The sequence below is a fragment of the Scyliorhinus torazame genome, chromosome 19 (assembly GCF_047496885.1).
Source record: "Scyliorhinus torazame isolate Kashiwa2021f chromosome 19, sScyTor2.1, whole genome shotgun sequence".
NCBI lineage: Eukaryota > Metazoa > Chordata > Chondrichthyes > Carcharhiniformes > Scyliorhinidae > Scyliorhinus > Scyliorhinus torazame.
Window position 1 is genome coordinate 69,416,318 of NC_092725.1, and position 22,103 is coordinate 69,438,420.

At 52.4% G+C, this 22,103-nt stretch overlaps 1 protein-coding gene across 1 annotated transcript in view; it reads left to right on the forward strand.

Annotated features, from left to right (window-relative positions):
• aass (aminoadipate-semialdehyde synthase) overlaps positions 1 to 22,103 on the forward strand; it is a 151,419-nt gene that overhangs the window by 30,319 nt on the left and 98,997 nt on the right. The window contains exons 4-7 of the mRNA XM_072484492.1: positions 3,272 to 3,356; positions 3,452 to 3,519; positions 5,292 to 5,438; positions 7,624 to 7,702. Of these exons, the coding sequence (XP_072340593.1) occupies positions 3,272 to 3,356; positions 3,452 to 3,519; positions 5,292 to 5,438; positions 7,624 to 7,702 (379 nt within the window). The remainder of the gene's footprint in view (positions 1 to 3,271; positions 3,357 to 3,451; positions 3,520 to 5,291; positions 5,439 to 7,623; positions 7,703 to 22,103) is intronic.

Here is a 22,103-nt window from a genome sequence, read left to right on the forward strand (position 1 = left end):
TTTAAAAACCTTTTTCTCTGAATTTGATGTGGTGACCTTTACAAATATGTGCTGGGAAAACAAAAGTCAGAAGGAAACGCCCCCTATAACTGCTAAAGGCCTCTTTGTTTGAACATCTTCTGTATCTTTATAATAATTGACAATAGTGAGTTCAAACAAGTGTTTTAACATACACAGAGCATGTTGCCTCCCAGATAAATGGAAATTCTTTTTATAAAAGTGTTAGAAACCAGATTGATACCCCTTGGTTGGGTACAGAGGCAGTTTGTTGATTTGTCAGCACCATTGCGCCCCAAGGGCATTTCCCCCATGGGTGTGAAATCATGGGGATGGAAAGGCAATACCCACTTGCACTTGATGGGCAACAAAATAACTGGTTCATTGGCTTTAATTGACCATTTTCAGAGAAGAACTGGACATTTCCTGGTAATTGTGTGCACCAATCCCCTCATCCCCCCCCCCCCCCCCACCCCCCACCCCCCTGCAAGGCATTTGGAACTGGAGCCCCCTGCAGCTGGCTTCTTGGTACCAGTGCAGCGCCAGGTAGGCAGACTTTGAAGCCTAAACCATCTCTCTGCCTATTACCTCAGCCACAGGCCACCCTCTGGAGGGGATCATCTCCATGGGGCTGCTGTGGTTTTTCAATGTAAAAGTTGCAGAGGAGGCACCTCAAAACGGAGGCATCTCTGACTGTCTAACCTGAAATTTCAGGCTTCAAGTCCCACCTGAGCTGGAAGGCCTCCTACTTTGCTCTGCAGCTTTGAGAGCTTCAGGATGGTGAGTTTGCTCTCTGGCCACTAATAGCCAACCCATGGAAAATCCCTACCGGGTGACTGTTCCCCACACAGTGCAGGATCTTGACCCCCATTTGACCCTGATGTCAGGATCCTGACCCAAAACCAAAACCTCTCTGCCTTGTCTTTGTTGAGATTGCTTTACAGAAGCTTAATAATGTAAACACTTTGGCAATAATGATGTTTAGTATTTCTTTGACTCTGCAACCTGGTAAAGTGAGATTGTTAATTCTGTCCCTGTGAGAAACAACACATTCCAAAGCTCTGACTGAATTCCATAAATAATGGGCGCGATTCTACGCTCCCGCGACGAAATGCCCACGCCGTCGTGAATGCCGTCAAGGTTCACGATGGCGCGAAACGGCCCCGATCTCGACCGATTCAGGGCCCGAAAATGGGCTAGGATCGAGGCCGCGAGAAGCCCGGGGGGCGTGTCGCTAAAGCAGCGTCCTCAGCACGCGCCGGGCATTAGCGCCGCATCATCCACAGGCTAACTGGCGCCAACCCACGCATGCATGGTTGCCGTCCTCCCCGAGGCCGCCCCGCAAGAAGATGTCGGATGAACCTTGCGGGGCGCAGAGGAAAGGAGGTCTTCCTTCAGAGAGGCCGGGCTGCCGATCGGTGGGCACCTTTTGAGTGCAACCCCGGTGAAAGAACCCTCCTCGCCCCCCCACAGGATGCCCCCCCCCCAGCGTTCCCACACTGTTCCCGCCAGCAGCGACAAGATGTGGATGGCGCCGGCGGGAAGCCGTCGTTTTGGGCAGGCCGCTCGGCCCATCCGGGCCGGAGAATAGCGGGTGTAGCGGAGAATCGCCATTTCGGGTGTCCCGGGCGATTCTCCAGCCTGCGCCACGCAGAACTCGACGGGGCCGTTCCTGCCGCTTGGCTGCATCGCGGGACGGCGTCGGACCGGCGTCCCGGGGAAAAATGGCGCACCAGGCGATTCTCCAAACCGGCGCGGGAGCGGAGAATCGCGCCCGATCATTCTTTGACTTCAACATCTGAGCGACTTCTCCTGCAACTAAAAACACCAATACGATAGTGCTCATTGTGCCTTCGGTATGAGACACTCTGATTGGAGGCCAGTGGAATTTGTTTAACACAATTCTGAACTGGGCAAGTACTGAAGAACATAACAGTTGAACAAAATTCTTTAAAAATAGGCACCCTCCCAACCACAGTAATAAACAGAAGACATCAGTTAACAGAGTAAGATAAATATACTTTACTTATGTATGTGTATTTTAGATATTGCAGCAGAAATGTGTGTATTGAGTAACTTTATGCAATATTCTCATGGGGTGGGGAAAGAGGAATGTGAATGTTGGGAATCTGATGTAAAACATGTCAATGTCAGGTTCCCTATCAAATGTTGATCAACCCACTGAGCACTTCCAGTATTTCCTGTTTTTACTTTAATGTTGTCAATGGTTTCCCTGTTTTTGAGCCATTGCAATAGTGCAGAATTGCAATGTGGAGCCGAGGGGAACTCCCTTTGGCTCATTTAGCGAAGATTTTCTGATTTTCTGTATAAATTCTGGATAATCATATACATTGGAAATTCTGCTTTACTCGGATCGTGCCGCAGATTTCCCCTCTCTGGTCCAGTACGCAGAGATGGGAGAACTCTCAAGCATTCCCGAGAGCCTTCTGTCATCGCAAAAATTGGAACCCTCGAGGGTATGTTGATACTCTGATACGGCTAACTCTGTTTAGTCACTGCATCAACAGAAATATAGAACGTGATTTAACAAAAAAAGAAAGAGTCCCATTTTGGGCGTGTACCGCAGGGTGTTTCCCGGCACCTGCAGCACCAAAACCGACCTGACTGTCTAACTGGACTCAGCCTTTCTTTTTGGCCTCAGCGGGATGTTACTCGCAGAGGCCACGCGCTCGTCAGTGCATGAAGATGACTTGCGGATCAGGGCGCCACTTTTAAATACAGCCCCAACCTTTCGAACTTCCTTGGCATCCCCACCGTGGCCTCCGGACCTCCCCACTGCCCCAACGTACCTCTTAGGGGTCCTCGGGCACCCCCCCCTCACCCCCACCTCTTAAGGGCAGGGCAGCCCTAGGCCTGATACCTGGCACTCAAGCACATTGGCACTGTCAGCCTGGTAGTGCCCCTCTCAGCCTGGCAGTGCCAACTAGGCACCCTGGGCAGTGCCACACTGGCTGTGCCTAGGTGGCAATGCCAAGGTGCCCAATGCCAGAGTACCTAATGGCTCATTTAAATGTGTTAATCTGGATCTTTCCAAGTGAGGGTCAGACCCAAGCGTCTTGCAAGATATTGTTAGATCTCATGAGGCATTATGAGCATCGTGAATCTTAAGAGAGGCCTCTCGCAAGATTAAGCGGCCTCGTCACACCACCAAGTTGGTCGCAACGAGACCATTAAATTGCGGCCATAATATAAGAAGCCATACTCACAAAGAACCATGAATTTATATTGCTTTTCGTTGCACTTTAATTTGCAGGAAATTCGCCTCATTGATTATGAAAAAATGGTCGACAGCAAAGGGACAAGAGTTGTGGCATTTGGCCAGTGGGCTGGGGTAGCAGGTACTTGTTTTGCAGTTGTAACATTTTCCACTTGGAGCAGGCCACCATGACCTGGATAGTACTTCCTAATTGTTTCTGAATGCTGTTTTTAACAGGAATGATCAACATCTTGCATGGCTTGGGACTGCGCTTCCTTGCACTTGGCCACCACACTCCTTTCATGGTAAGAGTCTTCTGTTTTTCAAGCCTTTGTGTATTAGTGTGTTCCTGGATTTGTTGAGGATGTAAGCAGCACAGTGGATAAAGGAGAAGCAGCAGATGTAGTGTATTTGGATTTCCAAAAGACATTCAATGTGATGCCACATAAAACATTACTGTAGAAGAAAAGAGCTCATGGTGTTGGGGGTGATACATTAGCATTGTTCGATGATTGGCTAACTAGCAGGAAACAAATAGGAAACAATAGGTCATTTGTAGCTTGTCAGATTATAACTAATGCAGTTCTGTAAGGATCAGTGTTGGGGCCTCAACTATTTACAATATGTATTGATGACTTGAATGAGGAGACTGATTGTGTTGTGCCCAAATTTGCTGACAATATAAAGATAGGAAGGAAAGGCCGTTGTGAGGAAGATACAAAGAGTTTGCAAAGGGATGTAGATAGGTTAAGTGAGTTGACAAAAAATTGCCAGAAGGAATATAATGAGGTTGTCTAGTTTGTGAGGAAGAATAGAAAAAAGATTGCTGTTAAATGGAGAGGGACTGCGGAATGCTGCAGTGGAGAGAGATTTGTGTGTCCTTGTATATGAATAACACAAAGTTAGCATGCAGATGTAATGATGGTCTTTATGGCAAGGGGGATGGAGTATATAAGTAGGGAACCCTTGCCACAACAGTACAGCGCATTGGTTAGACTGCTTTCAGTATACTGTTTACAAGCTTGGTCTCCTTACTTAAGGATATACTTATGTTGCAAACTGCTCAGAGAAAGTTCACGAGGCCGATTCCTGGGTGAAGGGGTTGTTTTATGAGGAAAGGTTGAGCATGTTGGGCCTGTACTCGTTAGAGTTTAGGAAATGCGATCTGATTGAATGAAACGTATAAAGTTCTGAAGGATCGTGGCTGGATAGATTCTGAGAGGATGCTTGCTTCCATGGGGGAATCTGGAATTTTGGAGCACAGTTTTAAGATGCAGGGTCTCCTGTTTAAGAAATTTCTTCTCTCGAGAGGATAATGAGTCTTTGGAAATTTCTTCCTCAGAGAGCAATATAGGCTGGGTCATTTGTTATGTTCACAGTTAAGCATTATATCTGAGCCCAAGTCCCACCTTCACCTGATATTCAAGCATTTATGTTTCAGCAGGGAATGTCAAGTTGTTATCAAAACCTCCCTAACTCTGGGAAACAGAAGCTAATGGTGATTCATCCTAGCTGAGATGTGGTCACTCATGGAGTCTGGGACTTCCGTGCTCTATAAGAGTGAGCTAACTTAAGCAACTGAGCCATTCACCAAGACAGAACTATTTTTTTTAATGCCCTTGATTAGCACTAGATCTATTTTCAGTCATACTATAAACTTTATTTTTGAGCTCGCTATTTGGATCTTTTATGTTCGGATCTGGCACAGACGTTTTCAAACCCTTCACCCAAAGGCTAAACCTTGCTTCCACCCCACCTACTAAAATGGATCCAACATGAGGCAAAATATCTTTTAAGGTCACTGAGCAAGTTTGTGTGCGTGGCTGGAATTTTGTCAGAGCTCCTGTTCTCTCACAGTACCTTAAGTGGAGGTGAGGTGGAACCCCTGTTTTGCAAAGTGGGGAGGGAGGTAAGGGGCTGCTGGGAGGAGGCACCAGGGAGGTGCCCCTCTAATGGGTATTTTGGGAAGATCCTCCAACGACTCTCGCCACTGAGCAGCCTGCTTCAGTTGGAGCCAACTGGTGAACTGCTGTTTGAGTTGGCATTGATGTACTCAGCCGATGCTCTCTGTTTTCAGCACATTGGCATGGCCCACAATTACAGAAACAGTGCCCAGGCGGTGCAGGCTGTGCGGGACTGCGGTTACGAGATCTCCTTAGGTTTAATGCCGAAGTCCATTGGACCGGTCACGTTTGTGTTCACAGGCACCGGCAACGTCTCCAAGGTAAGTCACATACATTTTATTGAGTTCCAGGGGAATGTTTGTCAAATTTGCCTGGTTTCTATTGCGAGCTATGGCTTGGGGGCAATGCCATTGTGCGAATGCTCAGTCACCTTCTTTCATCTTCCTCTTCAAAATTTCAATGATAGTGCCAGTTGATTACTTTTAATGCCTTTCTAATATTCTTTCAAGTATTGGGTGTTTTTGGCGGGAGTTAGCAAATTCAGAAAGGGAAAAGAAATGCATATCAATGAAAAGCTAAATAGTGATGTTGGGTGTCCCTCAAAATCGAACTGGGAAAAATCTTGTTATCTGTTTTTTTGAGGATCAAGCTGCTTCACCCAGTCCAGAACAGTAGCAGTAAAGGATATGCTCTGTGCTTGAAGGCGGGCTAAATTCAAAGCAAATCTGTGGTAACAGTATTTCAGTTAGTGAATAGTCAGTTCATACAATAGGCTCCTGAGGGAGATGGTGGAAGAAGGTAATATTGATTCACTCAGAAATCAGACAGAATGCTTTCTGAAAATAACATTTTAGGAATGACCATTTCCCAAATTATTCATATAATGTATCCCAAAATGTTATTTTCAAAAACAAACTTACCAATAATTTGACAAATCACCTACAAAATGTGGCATTCTTGGGAGGAACAATTGACTGTTGATCTGTGGTTCTCAACCTTCTTTATCATTGGGCTTTCCTCACAACTGGGTCAGTTGTGGACTAATTGATGGAAAACAATTGCTGTAATTGGGCAACAACTCCATTATTGTATTATATGACCACCTGGGTGGAAAAAGATGAATGAGATGGACCTTGGTCACCTTTGTTTTGCAATTTGATGTTGCACAAATGCTTGAAGTTGCCAACAGATTTTGTTTCTGACTTTAAAAGCTTCCTCACTTTAAAAGTGCCAAACTTTGAGGAAGCAACACCTAACCTTTTTTGACACTAAGGGGCAATTTAGCATGGCCAATCCACCTTAGCTGCACATCTTTGGGCTGTGGGAGGAAACCGGACACAGGGAGAAAGTGCAAACTCCACATGACAGTCACCCTAGGCCGGAATTGAACCCGAGGCCCTGGAGCTGTGAGGCAGCGGTGCTAGCCACTGTGCCACCGTGCCGCTTTTGAGACCTGTATACAGACTGAAGGAGCATACCATGAACGAACACTGAAATTCTCCCTATTACATTCTGTGATCAGTAACTATCACCTCTATTGGGAATTATCATGAGGGGAAAGGATGGACACTTCCCAAATGCAGTATTTTCAGTATGGTGGGGATGGCGAGGAGATGGGGGTGGCGGGGAGATAGGCTATGAAGTTTTCAGTGGGGTGTGGGAGGCGGAACAGAAAGTGTGTGGTCCCACTTGCTCTCGGACCAATGTCCTGTCTGGGCCAATCAAGGGTCAGATGGCCTATTAGCTGCTGCCCAGTGAACCGGCAGCCAATTGGAGGGGGGAGGGGTTTGAGGGAGCCCTGCGTCCAATCAGACCGCTAGGCTGGGACGTCATGGGGATAGTGGTTATGTCATGCACAGAAGGTCAGTCAAGGATAAAAGAATTAAAGGGCCTGTGCCCCCTCAACCCCTTCTGACTTCTTACGTCAGACTCAAACAGTGGATAGATGAAACTTACAAATGCTGCCACCTTCAGCAGCAGAATCTGTTGCTATGTGCAGCCATGGTCCAATATGATGGCCTTGTGCCTCCTCAGAGCTGCTGTAAAGAATCCAAAACTTTTTCTTGTCTGTGCCTGAAAAAAGTGATGGGGGCAGCAAGAGGGGAAGAGCCACGTCTGGGCGAGCTAAAATGCTCTTCCACAGAGCAATGTACAGGCTTGATGGGCCAATTGGCCTCCCTGTCTGTGCTGTATTCATTCCAAGATTCTTATCTTAAAGGTGCTGTGCACTTCAGTGAAGGAGCCAAAGGTACTTGTTAGCTGTGTTCATCTTAACTTTGCGTTGTGTTTTACTGGAAATGCAAACCTGAGTTTATACTGCTTCAATGGCACTTCTCAAAACGTGGGGTGCAGTTTTACGAAGCCTCTTGTGTTTCTTTCCCTTGAGTTTTGATGTTAATTTGGTGGCTACCCATTTTAACATTTAGTCTCAGAACCTGCTGCACATAATCAGCTGGAAAATGGTCTGGAAGACACACTTTGTGATAACTGCTGTTACCTTTCTAGGGAGCACAAGAAATATTTACTGAACTTCCTTGTGAATTCGTTGAACCACATGAGTTACAGGGTGTTTTCCAGTCTGGAGGTATTTAATTGTTAATATTGCTTCATTCAATGTTTGTAAAGTAATCTGATATAATGAATATTTCCTATTCATGCACTGTCATGTTCTCTGGCTGCCTTCATAGTGTGAGCTTTAGTGCCTATCCTGAACCCGGGGGTGTGAGCTCTGTGCATTGTCTGAACACAGGCGTGTGAGCACTGGGACTTGTTTGAACACGGGAGAGTGAGCTCTGTACCTTGTCTGAACACAGAACTGAGCACTGTGCCATGTCTGAACCCGGGTGTGTGAGCATTGTGCCTTGTCTGAACCCAGGAGTGTGAGCTCTGTGCCTTGGCTGAACCCGGGAGTGTGAGCTCTGTGCCTTGTCTGAACCCGGGAGTGTGAGCACTGTGCCTTGTCTGAACCCGGGAGTGTGAGCTCTGTGCCTTGTCTGAACACAGGCGTGTGAGCACTGGGACTTGTTTGAACACGGGAGAGTGAGCTCTGTACCTTGTCTGAACACAGAACTGAGCACTGTGCCATGTCTGAACCCGGGTGTGTGAGCATTGTGCCTTGTCTGAACCCAGGAGTGTGAGCTCTGTGCCTTGGCTGAACCCGGGAGTGTGAGCACTGTGCCTTGTCTGAACCCGGGAGTGTGAGCTCTGTGCCTTCTCTGAACCCGGGAGTGTGAGCACTGTGACTTGTCTGGAACCGGGAGTGTGAGCACAGTGCCTTGTCTGGACCCGGGAGTGTGAGCACTGTGCCTTGTCTGAACCTGGGAGTGAGAGCACTGTCCTTGTCTGAACCCGGGAGTGTGAGCACTGTGCCTTGTCTGAACCCGGGGGTGTGAGCTCTGTGCATTGTCTGAACACAGGCGTGTGAGCACTGGGACTTGTTTGAACACGGGAGAGTGAGCTCTGTACCTTGTCTGAACACAGAACTGAGCACTGTGCCATGTCTGAACCCGGGTGTGTGAGCATTGTGCCTTGTCTGAACCCAGGAGTGTGAGCTCTGTGCCTTGGCTGAACCCGGGAGTGTGAGCACTGTGCCTTGTCTGAACCCGGGAGTGTGAGCTCTGTGCCTTGTCTGAACCCGGGAGTGTGAGCACTGTGACTTGTCTGGAACCGGGAGTGTGAGCACAGTGCCTTGTCTGGACCCGGGAGTGTGAGCACTGTGCCTTGTCTGAACCTGGGAGTGTGAGCACTGTCCTTGTCTGAACCCGGGAGTGTGAGCACTGTACCTTCTCTGAATCCGGGAGTGTGAGCGCTGTGCCTTGTCTGGACCCGGGAGTGTGAGCACTGTGCCTTGTCTGAACCCGGGAGTGTGAGCATTGTGCCTTGTCTGAACATGGGAGTGTGAGCACTGTGCCTTGTCTGGACCCGGGAGTGTGAGCACTGTACCTTGTCTGAACACGGGAGTGTGAGCACTGTACCTTGTCTGAACCTGGGGGTGTGGGCACTGTGCCTTGTCTGAACACAGCAGTGTGAGCACTGTGCCTTGTCTGAGCCCGGGAGTGTGAGCACTGTGCCTTGTCTGAACACAGCAGTGTGAGCACTGTGCCTTGTCTGAGCCCGGGAGTGTGAGCATTGTGACTTGTCTGAACATGGGAGTGCGAGTACTGTGCCTTGTCTGAACCCGGGAGTGTGAGCACTGTGCCTTATCTGAACCCGGGAGTGTGAGTTCTGTGCCTTGTCTGAACACGGGAGGGTGAGCACTGTGCCTTGTCTGAACCCAGGAGTGTGAGCTCTGTGCCTTCCCTGAACCCAGGAGTGTGAGCACTGTGCCTTGTCTGAACCCAGGAGTGTGAGCACTGTGACTTGTCTGAACATGTAAGTGTGAGCACTGTGCCTTGTCTGAACCCAGGAGTGTGAGCACTGTGCCTTGCCTGAACCCAGGAGTGTGAGCACTGTGCCTTGACTGAACACGGGTGTGTGAGCACTGTGACTTGTCTAAACATGGGAGTGTGAGCATTGTGCCTTGTCAGAACCCGGGAGTGTGAGCACTGTGCCTTGCCTGAACCCGGGAGTGTGAGCTCTGTGCCTTGTCTGAACCCGGGAATGTGAGCACTGTGACTTGTCTGAACCGGGAGTGTGAGCACTGTGCCTTGTCTGAACCCGGGAGTGTGAGCATTGTGCCTTTTCTGAATCCGGGAGTGTGAGCTCTGTGACTTGTCTGGACCCGGGAGTGTGAGCATTGTGCCTTTTCTGAATCCGGGAGTGTGAGCTCTGTGACTTGTCTGAACATGGGAGTGTGAGCACTGTGCCTTGTCTGAACCTGGGAGTGTGAGCATTGTGCCTTTTCTGAATCCGGGAGTGTGAGCACTGTGACTTGTCTGAACATGGGAGTGTGAGCACTGTGCCTTGTCTGAACCCGGGAGTGTGAGCATTGTGCCTTTTCTGAATCCGGGAGTGTGAGCTCTGTGACTTGTCTGAACATGGGAGTGTGAGCACTGTGCCTTGTCTGGACCCGGGAGTGTGACCATTGTGACTTGTCTGGACCCGGGAGTGTGAGCTCTGTGCCTTGTCTGGACATTGGGAGTGTGAGCACTGTGCCATGTCTGAACCCGGGTGTGTGAGCATTGTACCTTGTCTGAACCCGGGAGTGTGAGCTCTGTGCCTTGGCTGAACCCAGGAGTGTGAGCTCTGTGCCTTGTCTGAACCCGGGAGTGTGAGCACTGTGCCTTGTCTGAACCCGGGAGTGTGAGCTCTGTGCCTTGTCTGAACCCGGGAGTGTGAGCACTGTGCCTTGTCTGAACATGGGAGTGTGAGCACTGTGCCCTGTGCGAGCACTGTGCCTTGTCGGAACCCAGGAGTGTGAGCACTGTGACTTGTCTGAACATGGGAGTGCGAGTACTGTGCCTTGTCTGAACCCGGGAGTGTGAGCACTGTGCCTTGTCTGAACCCGGGAGTGTGAGCACTGTGCCTTATCTGAACCCGGGAGTGTGAGTTCTGTGCCTTGTCTGAACACGGGAGGGTGACCACTGTGCCTTGTCTGAACCCAGGAGTGTGAGCTCTGTGCCTTGCCTAAACCCAGGAGTGTGAGCACTGTGCCTTGTCTGAACCCAGGAGTGTGAGCACTGTGACTTGTCTGAACATGTAAGTGTGAGCACTGTGCCTTGTCTGAACCCAGGAGTGTGAGCACTGTGCCTTGCCTGAACCCAGGAGTGTGAGCACTGTGACTTGTCTGAACATGTAAGTGTGAGCACTGTGCCTTGACTGAACACGGGTGTGTGAGCACTGTGACTTGTCTAAACATGGGAGTGTGAGCATTGTGCCTTGTCAGAACCCGGGAGTGTGAGCACTGTGACTTGTCTGAACCGGGAGTGTGAGCACTGTGCCTTGTCTGAACCCGGGAGTGTGAGCATTGTGCCTTTTCTGAATCCGGGAGTGTGAGCTCTGTGACTTGTCTGGACCCGGGAGTGTGAGCATTGTGCCTTTTCTGAATCCGGGAGTGTGAGCACTGTGACTTGTCTGGACCCGGGAGTGTGACCATTGTGACTTGTCTGGACCCGGGAGTGTGAGCTCTGTGCCTTGTCTGGACATTGGGAGTGTGAGCACTGTGCCATGTCTGAACCTGGGTGTGTGAGCATTGTACCTTGTCTGAACCCGGGAGTGTGAGCTCTGTGCCTTGGCTGAACCCGGGAGTGTGAGCTCTGTGCCTTGTCTGGAACCGGGAGTGTGAGCACAGTGCCTTGTCTGGACCCGGGAGTGTGAGCACTGTGCCTTGTCTGAACCTGGGAGTGTGAGCACTGTCCTTGTCTGAACCCGGGAGTGTGAGCACTGTACCTTCTCTGATTCCGGGAGTGTGAGCGCTGTGCCTTGTCTGGACCCGGGAGTGTGAGCACTGTGCCTTGTCTGAACCCGGGAGTGTGAGCATTGTGCCTTGTCTGAACATGGGAGTGTGAGCACTGTGCCTTGTCTGGACCCGGGAGTGTGAGCACTGTACCTTGTCTGAACACGGGAGTGTGAGCGCTGTACCTTGTCTGAACCTGGGGGTGTGGGCACTGTGCCTTGTCTGAACACAGCAGTGTGAGCACTGTGCCTTGTCTGAGCCCGGGAGTGTGAGCACTGTGCCTTGTCTGAGCCCGGGAGTGTGAGCACTGTGCCTTGTCTGAACACAGCAGTGTGAGCACTGTGCCTTGTCTGAGCCCGGGAGTGTGAGCATTGTGACTTGTCTGAACCCAGGAGTGTGAGTTCTGTGCCTTGTCTGAACACGGGAGGGTGAGCACTGTGCCTTGTCTGAACCCAGGAGTGTGAGCTCTGTGCCTTGCCTGAACCCAGGAGTGTGAGCACTGTGCCTTGTCTGAACCCAGGAGTGTGAGCACTGTGACTTGTCTGAACCCAGGAGTGTGAGCACTGTGACTTGTCTGAACATGTAAGTGTGAGCACTGTGCCTTGTCTGAACCCAGGAGTGTGAGCACTGTGCCTTGCCTGAACCCAGGAGTGTGAGCACTGTGCCTTGACTGAACACGGGTGTGTGAGCACTGTGACTTGTCTAAACATGGGAGTGTGAGCATTGTGCCTTGTCAGAACCCGGGAGTGTGAGCACTGTGCCTTGCCTGAACCCGGGAGTGTGAGCTCTGTGCCTTGTCTGAACCCGGGAATGTGAGCACTGTGACTTGTCTGAACCGGGAGTGTGAGCACTGTGCCTTGTCTGAACCCGGGAGTGTGAGCACTGTGCCTTTTCTGAATCCGGGAGTGTGAGCTCTGTGACTTGTCTGAACCCGGGAGTGTGAGCACTGTGCCTTGTCTGAACCCGGGAGTGTGAGCATTGTGCCTTTTCTGAATCCGGGAGTGTGAGCACTGTGACTTGTCTGAACATGGGAGTGTGAGCACTGTGCCTTGTCTGAACCCGGGAGTGTGAGCATTGTGCCTTTTCTGAATCCGGGAGTGTGAGCTCTGTGACTTGTCTGAACATGGGAGTGTGAGCACTGTGCCTTGTCTGGACCCGGGAGTGTGACCATTGTGACTTGTCTGGACCCGGGAGTGTGAGCTCTGTGCCTTGTCTGGACATTGGGAGTGTGAGCACTGTGCCATGTCTGAACCCGGGTGTGTGAGCATTGTACCTTGTCTGAACCAGGGAGTGTGAGCTCTGTGCCTTGGCTGAACCCAGGAGTGTGAGCTCTGTGCCTTGTCTGAACCCGGGAGTGTGAGCACTGTGCCTTGTCTGAACCCGGGAGTGTGAGCTCTGTGCCTTGTCTGAACCCGGGAGTGTGAGCACTGTGCCTTGTCTGAACATGGGAGTGTGAGCACTGTGCCCTGTGCGAGCACTGTGCCTTGTCGGAACCCAGGAGTGTGAGCACTGTGACTTGTCTGAACATGGGAGTGCGAGTACTGTGCCTTGTCTGAACATGGGAGTGTGAGCACTGTGCCTTGTCTGAACCCGGGAGTGTGAGCATTGTGCCTTTTCTGAATCCGGGAGTGTGAGCTCTGTGACTTGTCTGAACATGGGAGTGTGAGCACTGTGCCTTGTCTGGACCCGGGAGTGTGACCATTGTGACTTGTCTGGACCCGGGAGTGTGAGCTCTGTGCCTTGTCTGGACATTGGGAGTGTGAGCACTGTGCCATGTCTGAACCCGGGTGTGTGAGCATTGTACCTTGTCTGAACCAGGGAGTGTGAGCACTGTGCCTTATCTGAACCCGGGAGTGTGAGTTCTGTGCCTTGTCTGAACACGGGAGGGTGAGCACTGTGCCTTGTCTGAACCCAGGAGTGTGAGCTCTGTGCCTTGCCTGAACCCAGGAGTGTGAGCACTGTGCCTTGTCTGAACCCAGGAGTGTGAGCACTGTGACTTGTCTGAACATGTAAGTGTGAGCACTGTGCCTTGTCTGAACCCAGGAGTGTGAGCACTGTGCCTTGCCTGAACCCAGGAGTGTGAGCACTGTGACTTGTCTGAACATGTAAGTGTGAGCACTGTGCCTTGACTGAACACGGGTGTGTGAGCACTGTGCCTTGTCTGAACCCGGGAGTGTGAGCATTGTGCCTTTTCTGAATCCGGGAGTGTGAGCTCTGTGACTTGTCTGGACCCGGGAGTGTGAGCATTGTGCCTTTTCTGAATCCGGGAGTGTGAGCACTGTGACTTGTCTGGACCCGGGAGTGTGACCATTGTGACTTGTCTGGACCCGGGAGTGTGAGCTCTGTGCCTTGTCTGGACATTGGGAGTGTGAGCACTGTGCCATGTCTGAACCTGGGTGTGTGAGCATTGTACCTTGTCTGAACCCGGGAGTGTGAGCTCTGTGCCTTGGCTGAACCCGGGAGTGTGAGCTCTGTGCCTTGTCTGAACCCGGGAGTGTGAGCACTGTGCCTTGTATGAACCCGGGAGTGTGAGCTCTGTGCCTTGTCTGAACCCGGGAGTGTGAGCACTGTGCCTTGTCTGAACCCGGGAGTGTGAGCACTGTGCCTTGTCTGAACCCGGGAGTGTGAGCACTGTGCCTTGTCTGGATCTGGAGTGTGAGCACTGTGCCTTGTCTGGACCCGGGAGTGTGAGCACTGTACCTTGTCTGAACCTGGGGGTGTGGGCACTGTGCCTTGTCTAAACACAGCAGTGTGAGCACTGTGCCTTGTCTCAACACAGCAGTGTGAGCACTGTGCCCTGTCTGAGCCCGGGAGTGTGAGCATTGTGCCTTGTCTGAACACGGGAGTGTGAGCACTGTACCTTGTCTGAACCGGGGGTGTGAGCACTGTGCCTTGTCTGAACACAGCAGTGTGAGCACTGTGCCTTGTCTGAGCCCGGGAGTGTGAGCATTGTGACTTGTCTGAACATGGGAGTGCGAGTACTGTGCCTTGTCTGAACATGGGAGTGTGAGCACTGTGCCTTGTCTGAACCCGGGAGTGTGAGCACTGTGCCTTATCTGAACCCAGGAGTGTGAGTTCTGTGCCTTGTCTGAACACGGGAGGGTGAGCACTGTGCCTTGTCTGAACCCTGGAGTGTGAGCACTGTGCCTTGCCTGAACCCAGGAGTGTGAGCACTGTGCCTTGTCTGAACCCAGGAGTGTGAGCACTGTGACTTGTCTGAACATGTAAGTGTGAGCACTGTGCCTTGTCTGAACACGGGAGTGTGAGCACTGTACCTTGTCTGAACCTGGGGGTGTGGGCACTGTGCCTTGTCTAAACACAGCAGTGTGAGCACTGTGCCCTGTGTGAGCACTGTGCCTTGCCTGAACCCAGGAGTGTGAGCACTGTGACTTGTCTGAACATGTAAGTGTGAGCACTGTGCCTTGTCGGAACCCAGGAGTGTGAGCACTGTGACTTGTCTGAACATGGGAGTGCGAGTACTGTGCCTTGTCTGAACATGGGAGTGTGAGCACTGTGCCTTGTCTGAACCCGGGAGTGTGAGCACTGTGCCTTATCTGAACCCGGGAGTGTGAGTTCTGTGCCTTGTCTGAACACGGGAGGGTGAGCACTGTGCCTTGTCTGAACCCAGGAGTGTGAGCTCTGTGCCTTGCCTGAACCCAGGAGTGTGAGCACTGTGCCTAGTCTGAACCCAGGAGTGTGAGCACTGTGACTTGTCTGAACATGTAAGTGTGAGCACTGTGCCTTGTCTGAACCCAGGAGTGTGAGCACTGTGCCTTGCCTGAACCCAGGAGTGTGAGCACTGTGACTTGTCTGAACATGTAAGTGTGAGCACTGTGCCTTGACTGAACACTGGTGTGTGAGCACTGTGACTTGTCTAAACATGGGAGTGTGAGCATTGTGCCTTGTCAGAACCCGGGAGTGTGAGCACTGTGCCTTGCCTGAACCCGGGAGTGTGAGCTCTGTGCCTTGTCTGAACCCGGGAGTGTGAGCACTGTGACTTGTCTGAACCGGGAGTGTGAGCACTGTGCCTTGTCTGAACCCGGGAGTGTGAGCATTGTGCCTTTTCTGAATCCGGGAGTGTGAGCTCTGTGACTTGTCTGGACCCGGGAGTGTGAGCATTGTGCCTTTTCTGAATCCGGGAGTGTGAGCTCTGTGACTTGTCTGAACATGGGAGTGTGAGCACTGTGCCTTGTCTGAACCCGGGAGTGTGAGCATTGTGCCTTTTCTGAATCCGGGAGTGTGAGCACTGTGACTTGTCTGGACCCGGGAGTGTGACCATTGTGACTTGCCTGAACCCAGGAGTGTGAGCACTGTGCCTTGTCTGAACCCAGGAGTGTGAGCACTGTGACTTGTCTGAACATGTAAGTGTGAGCACTGTGCCTTGTCTGAACACGGGAGTGTGAGCACTGTACCTTGTCTGAACCTGGGGGTGTGGGCACTGTGCCTTGCCTGAACCCAGGAGTGTGAGCACTGTGACTTGTCTGAACATGTAAGTGTGAGCACTGTGCCTTGTCGGAACCCAGGAGTGTGAGCACTGTGACTTGTCTGAACATGGGAGTGCGAGTACTGTGCCTTGTCTGAACATGGGAGTGTGAGCACTGTGCCTTGTCTGAACCCGGGAGTGTGAGCACTGTGCCTTATCTGAACCCGGGAGTGTGAGTTCTGTGCCTTGTCTGAACACGGGAGGGTGAGCACTGTGCCTTGTCTGAACCCAGGAGTGTGAGCTCTGTGCCTTGCCTGAACCCAGGAGTGTGAGCACTGTGCCTAGTCTGAACCCAGGAGTGTGAGCACTGTGACTTGTCTGAACATGTAAGTGTGAGCACTGTGCCTTGTCTGAACCCAGGAGTGTGAGCACTGTGCCTTGCCTGAACCCAGGAGTGGGAGCACTGTGACTTGTCTGAACATGTAAGTGTGAGCACTGTGCCTTGACTGAACACTGGTGTGTGAGCACTGTGACTTGTCTAAACATGGGAGTGTGAGCATTGTGCCTTGTCAGAACCCGGGAGTGTGAGCACTGTGCCTTGCCTGAACCCGGGAGTGTGAGCTCTGTGCCTTGTCTGAACCCGGGAGTGTGAGCACTGTGACTTGTCTGAACCGGGAGTGTGAGCACTGTGCCTTGTCTGAACCCGGGAGTGTGAGCATTGTGCCTTTTCTGAATCCGGGAGTGTGAGCTCTGTGACTTGTCTGGACCCGGGAGTTTGAGCATTGTGCCTTTTCTGAATCCGGGAGTGTGAGCTCTGTGACTTGTCTGAACATGGGAGTGTGAGCACTGTGCCTTGTCTGAACCCGGGAGTGTGAGCATTGTGCCTTTTCTGAATCCGGGAGTGTGAGCACTGTGACTTGTCTGGACCCGGGAGTGTGACCATTGTGACTTGTCTGGACCCGGGAGTGTGAGCTCTGTGCCTTGTCTGGACATTGGGAGTGTGAGCACTGTGCCATGTCTGAACCCGGGTGTGTGAGCATTGTACCTTGTCTGAACCCGGGAGTGTGAGCTCTGTGCCTTGGCTGAACCCGGGAGTGTGAGCTCTGTGCCTTGTCTGAACCCGGGAGTGTGAGCACTGTGCCTTGTCTGAACCCGGGAGTGTGAGCTCTGTGCCTTGTCTGAACCCGGGAGTGTGAGCACTGTGCCTTGTCTGAACCCGGGAGTGTGAGCACTGTGCCTTGTCTGAACCCGGGAGTGTGAGCACTGTGCCTTGTCTGGACCCGGGAGTGTGAGCACTGTGCCTTGTCTGGACCCGGGAGTGTGAGCACTGTACCTTGTCTGAACCTGGGGGTGTGGGCACTGTGCCTTGTCTGAACATGGGAGTGCGAGTACTGTGCCTTGTCTGAACATGGGAGTGTGAGCACTGTGCCTTGTCTGAACACTGGAGTGTGAGCACTGTACCTTGTCTGAACCGGGGGTGTGAGCACTGTGCCTTGTCTGAACACAGCAGTGTGAGCACTGTGCCTTGTCTGAGCCCGGGAGTGTGAGCATTGTGACTTGTCTGAACATGGGAGTGCGAGTACTGTGCCTTGTCTGAACATGGGAGTGTGAGCACTGTGCCTTGTCTGAACCCGGGAGTGTGGGCACTGTGCCTTATCTGAACCCAGGAGTGTGAGTTCTGTGCCTTGTCTGAACACGGGAGGGTGAGCACTGTGCCTTGTCTGAACCCAGGAGTGTGAGCACTGTGCCTTGCCTGAACCCAGGAGTGTGAGCACTGTGCCTTGTCTGAACCCAGGAGTGTGAGCACTGTGCCTTGTCTGAACACGGGAGTGTGAGCACTGTACCTTGTCTGAACCTGGGGGTGTGGGCACTGTGCCTTGTCTAAACACAGCAGTGTGAGCACTGTGCCTTGTCTGAACACGGGAGTGTGAGCACTGTACCTTGTCTGAACCTGGGGGTGTGGGCACTGTGCCTTGTCTAAACACAGCAGTGTGAGCACTGTGCCCTGTGTGAGCACTGTGCCTTGCCTGAACCCAGGAGTGTGAGCACTGTGACTTGTCTGAACATGTTAGTGTGAGCACTGTGCCTTGTCGGAACCCAGGAGTGTGAGCACTGTGACTTGTCTGAACAGTGAGCACTGTGCCTTGACTGAACACGGGTGTGTGAGCACTGTGACTTGTCTAAACATGGGAGTGTGAGCATTGTGCCTTGTCTGAACCCGGGAGTGTGAGCACTGTGCCTTGTCTGAACCCGGGAGTGTGAGCATTGTGCCTTGTCTGAACATGGGAGTGTGAGCACTGTGCCTTGTCTGGACCCGGGAGTGTGAGCACTGTACCTTGTCTGAACACGGGAGTGTGAGCACTGTACCTTGTCTGAACCTGGGGGTGTGGGCACTGTGCCTTGTCTGAACACAGCAGTGTGAGCACTGTGCCTTGTCTGAGCCTGGGAGTGTGAGCATTGTGCCTTGTCTGAACACGGGAGTGTGAGCACTGTGCCTTGTCTGAACACAGCAGTGTGAGCACTGTGCCTTGTCTGAGCCCGGGAGTGTGAGCATTGTGACTTGTCTGAACATGGGAGTGCGAGTACTGTGCCTTGTCTGAACATGGGAGTGTGAGCACTGTGCCTTGTCTGAACCCGGGAGTGTGAGCACTGTGCCTTATCTGAACCCGGGAGTGTGAGTTCTGTGCCTTGTCTGAACACGGGAGGGTGAGCACTGTGCCTTGTCTGAACCCAGGAGTGTGAGCTCTGTGCCTTGCCTGAACCCAGGAGTGTGAGCACTGTGCCTTGTCTGAACCCAGGAGTGTGAGCACTGTGACTTGTCTGAACATGTAAGTGTGAGCACTGTGCCTTGTCTGAACCCAGGAGTGTGAGCACTGTGCCTTGCCTGAACCCAGGAGTGTGAGCTCTGTGCCTTGTCTGAACCCGGGAGTGTGAGCACTGTGACTTGTCTGAACATGTAAGTGTGAGCACTGTGCCTTGACTGAACACGGGTGTGTGAGCACTGTGACTTGTCTAAACATGGGAGTGTGAGCATTGTGCCTTGTCAGAACCCGGGAGTGTGAGCACTGTGCCTTGCCTGAACCCGGGAGTGTGAGCTCTGTGCCTTGTCTGAACCCGGGAGTGTGAGCACTGTGACTTGTCTGAACCGGGAGTGTGAGCACTGTGCCTTGTCTGAACCCGGGAGTGTGAGCATTGTGCCTTTTCTGAATCCGGGAGTGTGAGCTCTGTGACTTGTCTGGACCCGGGAGTGTGAGCATTGTGCCTTTTCTGAATCCGGGAGTGTGAGCTCTGTGATTTGTCTGAACATGGGAGTGTGAGCACTGTGCCTTGTCTGAACCCGGGAGTGTGAGCATTGTGCCTTTTCTGAATCCGGGAGTGTGAGCACTGTGACTTGTCTGAACATGGGAGTGTGAGCACTGTGCCTTGTCTGAACCCGGGAGTGTGAGCATTGTGCCTTTTCTGAATCCGGGAGTGTGAGCTCTGTGTCTTGTCTGAACATGGGAGTGTGAGCACTGTGCCTTGTCTGAACCCGGGAGTGTGAGCATTGTGCCTTTTCTGAATCCGGGAGTGTGAGCACTGTGACTTGTCTGGACCCGGGAGTGTGACCATTGTGACTTGTCTGGACCCGGGAGTGTGAGCTCTGTGCCTTGTCTGGACATTGGGAGTGTGAGCACTGTGCCATGTCTGAACCCGGGTGTGTGAGCATTGTACCTTGTCTGAACCCGGGAGTGTGAGCTCTGTGCCTTGGCTGAACCCGGGAGTGTGAGCTCTGTGCCTTGTCTGAACCCGGGAGTGTGAGCACTGTGCCTTGTCTGAACCCGGGAGTGTGAGCTCGGTGCCTTGTCTGAACCCGGGAGTGTGAGCATTGTGCCTTGTCTGAACCCGGGAGTGTGAGCACTGTGCCTTGTCTGAACCCGGGAGTGTGAGCACTGTGCCTTGTCTGGACCCGGGAGTGTGAGCACTGTGCCTTGTCTGGACCCGGGAGTGTGAGCACTGTACCTTGTCTGAACCTGGGGGTGTGGGCACTGTGCCTTGTCTAAACACAGCAGTGTGAGCACTGTGCCTTGTCTGAACACAGCAGTGTGAGCACTGTGCCCTGTCTGAGCCCGGGAGTGTGAGCATTGTGCCTTGTCTGAACACGGGAGGGTGAGCACTGTGCCTTGTCTGAACCCAGGAGTGTGAGCACTGTGCCTTGCCTGAACCCAGGAGTGTGAGCACTGTGCCTTGTCTGAACCCAGGAGTGTCAGCACTGTGCCTTGTCTGAACACGGGAGTGTGAGCACTGTACCTTGTCTGAACCTGGGGGTGTGGGCACTGTGCCTTGTCTAAACACAGCAGTGTGAGCACTGTGCCTTGTCTGAACACGGGAGTGTGAGCACTGTACCTTGTCTGAACCTGGGGGTGTGGGCACTGTGCCTTGTCTAAACACAGCAGTGTGAGCACTGTGCCCTGTGTGAGCACTGTGCCTTGCCTGAACCCAGGAGTGTGAGCACTGTGACTTGTCTGAACATGTTAGTGTGAGCACTGTGCCTTGTCGGAACCCAGGAGTGTGAGCACTGTGACTTGTCTGAACAGTGAGCACTGTGCCTTGACTGAACACGGGTGTGTGAGCACTGTGACTTGTCTAAACATGGGAGTGTGAGCATTGTGCCTTGTCTGAACCCGGGAGTGTGAGCACTGTGCCTTGTCTGAACCCGGGAGTGTGAGCATTGTGCCTTGTCTGAACATGGGAGTGTGAGCACTGTGCCTTGTCTGGACCCGGGAGTGTGAGCACTGTACCTTGTCTGAACACGGGAGTGTGAGCACTGTACCTTGTCTGAACCTGGGGGTGTGGGCACTGTGCCTTGTCTGAACACAGCAGTGTGAGCACTGTGCCTTGTCTGAGCCCGGGAGTGTGAGCATTGTGCCTTGTCTGAACACGGGAGTGTGAGCACTGTGCCTTGTCTGAACACAGCAGTGTGAGCACTGTGCCTTGTCTGAGCCCGGGAGTGTGAGCATTGTGACTTGTCTGAACATGGGAGTGCGAGTACTGTGCCTTGTCTGAACATGGGAGTGTGAGCACTGTGCCTTGTCTGAACCCGGGAGTGTGAGCACTGTGCCTTATCTGAACCCGGGAGTGTGAGTTCTGTGCCTTGTCTGAACACGGGAGGGTGAGCACTGTGCCTTGTCTGAACCCAGGAGTGTGAGCTCTGTGCCTTGCCTGAACCCAGGAGTGTGAGCACTGTGCCTTGTCTGAACCCAGGAGTGTGAGCACTGTGACTTGTCTGAACATGTAAGTGTGAGCCCTGTGCCTTGTCTGAACCCAGGAGTGTGAGCACTGTGCCTTGCCTGAACCCAGGAGTGTGAGCTCTGTGCCTTGTCTGAACCCGGGAGTGTGAGCACTGTGACTTGTCTGAACATGTAAGTGTGAGCACTGTGCCTTGACTGAACACGGGTGTGTGAGCACTGTGACTTGTCTAAACATGGGAGTGTGAGCATTGTGCCTTGTCAGAACCCGGGAGTGTGAGCACTGTGCCTTGCCTGAACCCGGGAGTGTGAGCTCTGTGCCTTGTCTGAACCCGGGAGTGTGAGCACTGTGACTTGTCTGAACCGGGAGTGTGAGCACTGTGCCTTGTCTGAACCCGGGAGTGTGAGCATTGTGCCTTTTCTGAATCCGGGAGTGTGAGCTCTGTGACTTGTCTGGACCCGGGAGTGTGAGCATTGTGCCTTTTCTGAATCCGGGAGTGTGAGCTCTGTGATTTGTCTGAACATGGGAGTGTGAGCACTGTGCCTTGTCTGAACCCGGGAGTGTGAGCATTGTGCCTTTTCTGAATCCGGGAGTGTGAGCACTGTGACTTGTCTGAACATGGGAGTGTGAGCACTGTGCCTTGTCTGAACCCGGGAGTGTGAGCATTGTGCCTTTTCTGAATCCGGGAGTGTGAGCTCTGTGTCTTGTCTGAACATGGGAGTGTGAGCACTGTGCCTTGTCTGAACCCGGGAGTGTGAGCATTGTGCCTTTTCTGAATCCGGGAGTGTGAGCACTGTGACTTGTCTGGACCCGGGAGTGTGACCATTGTGACTTGTCTGGACCCGGGAGTGTGAGCTCTGTGCCTTGTCTGGACATTGGGAGTGTGAGCACTGTGCCATGTCTGAACCCGGGTGTGTGAGCATTGTACCTTGTCTGAACCCGGGAGTGTGAGCTCTGTGCCTTGGCTGAACCCGGGAGTGTGAGCTCTGTGCCTTGTCTGAA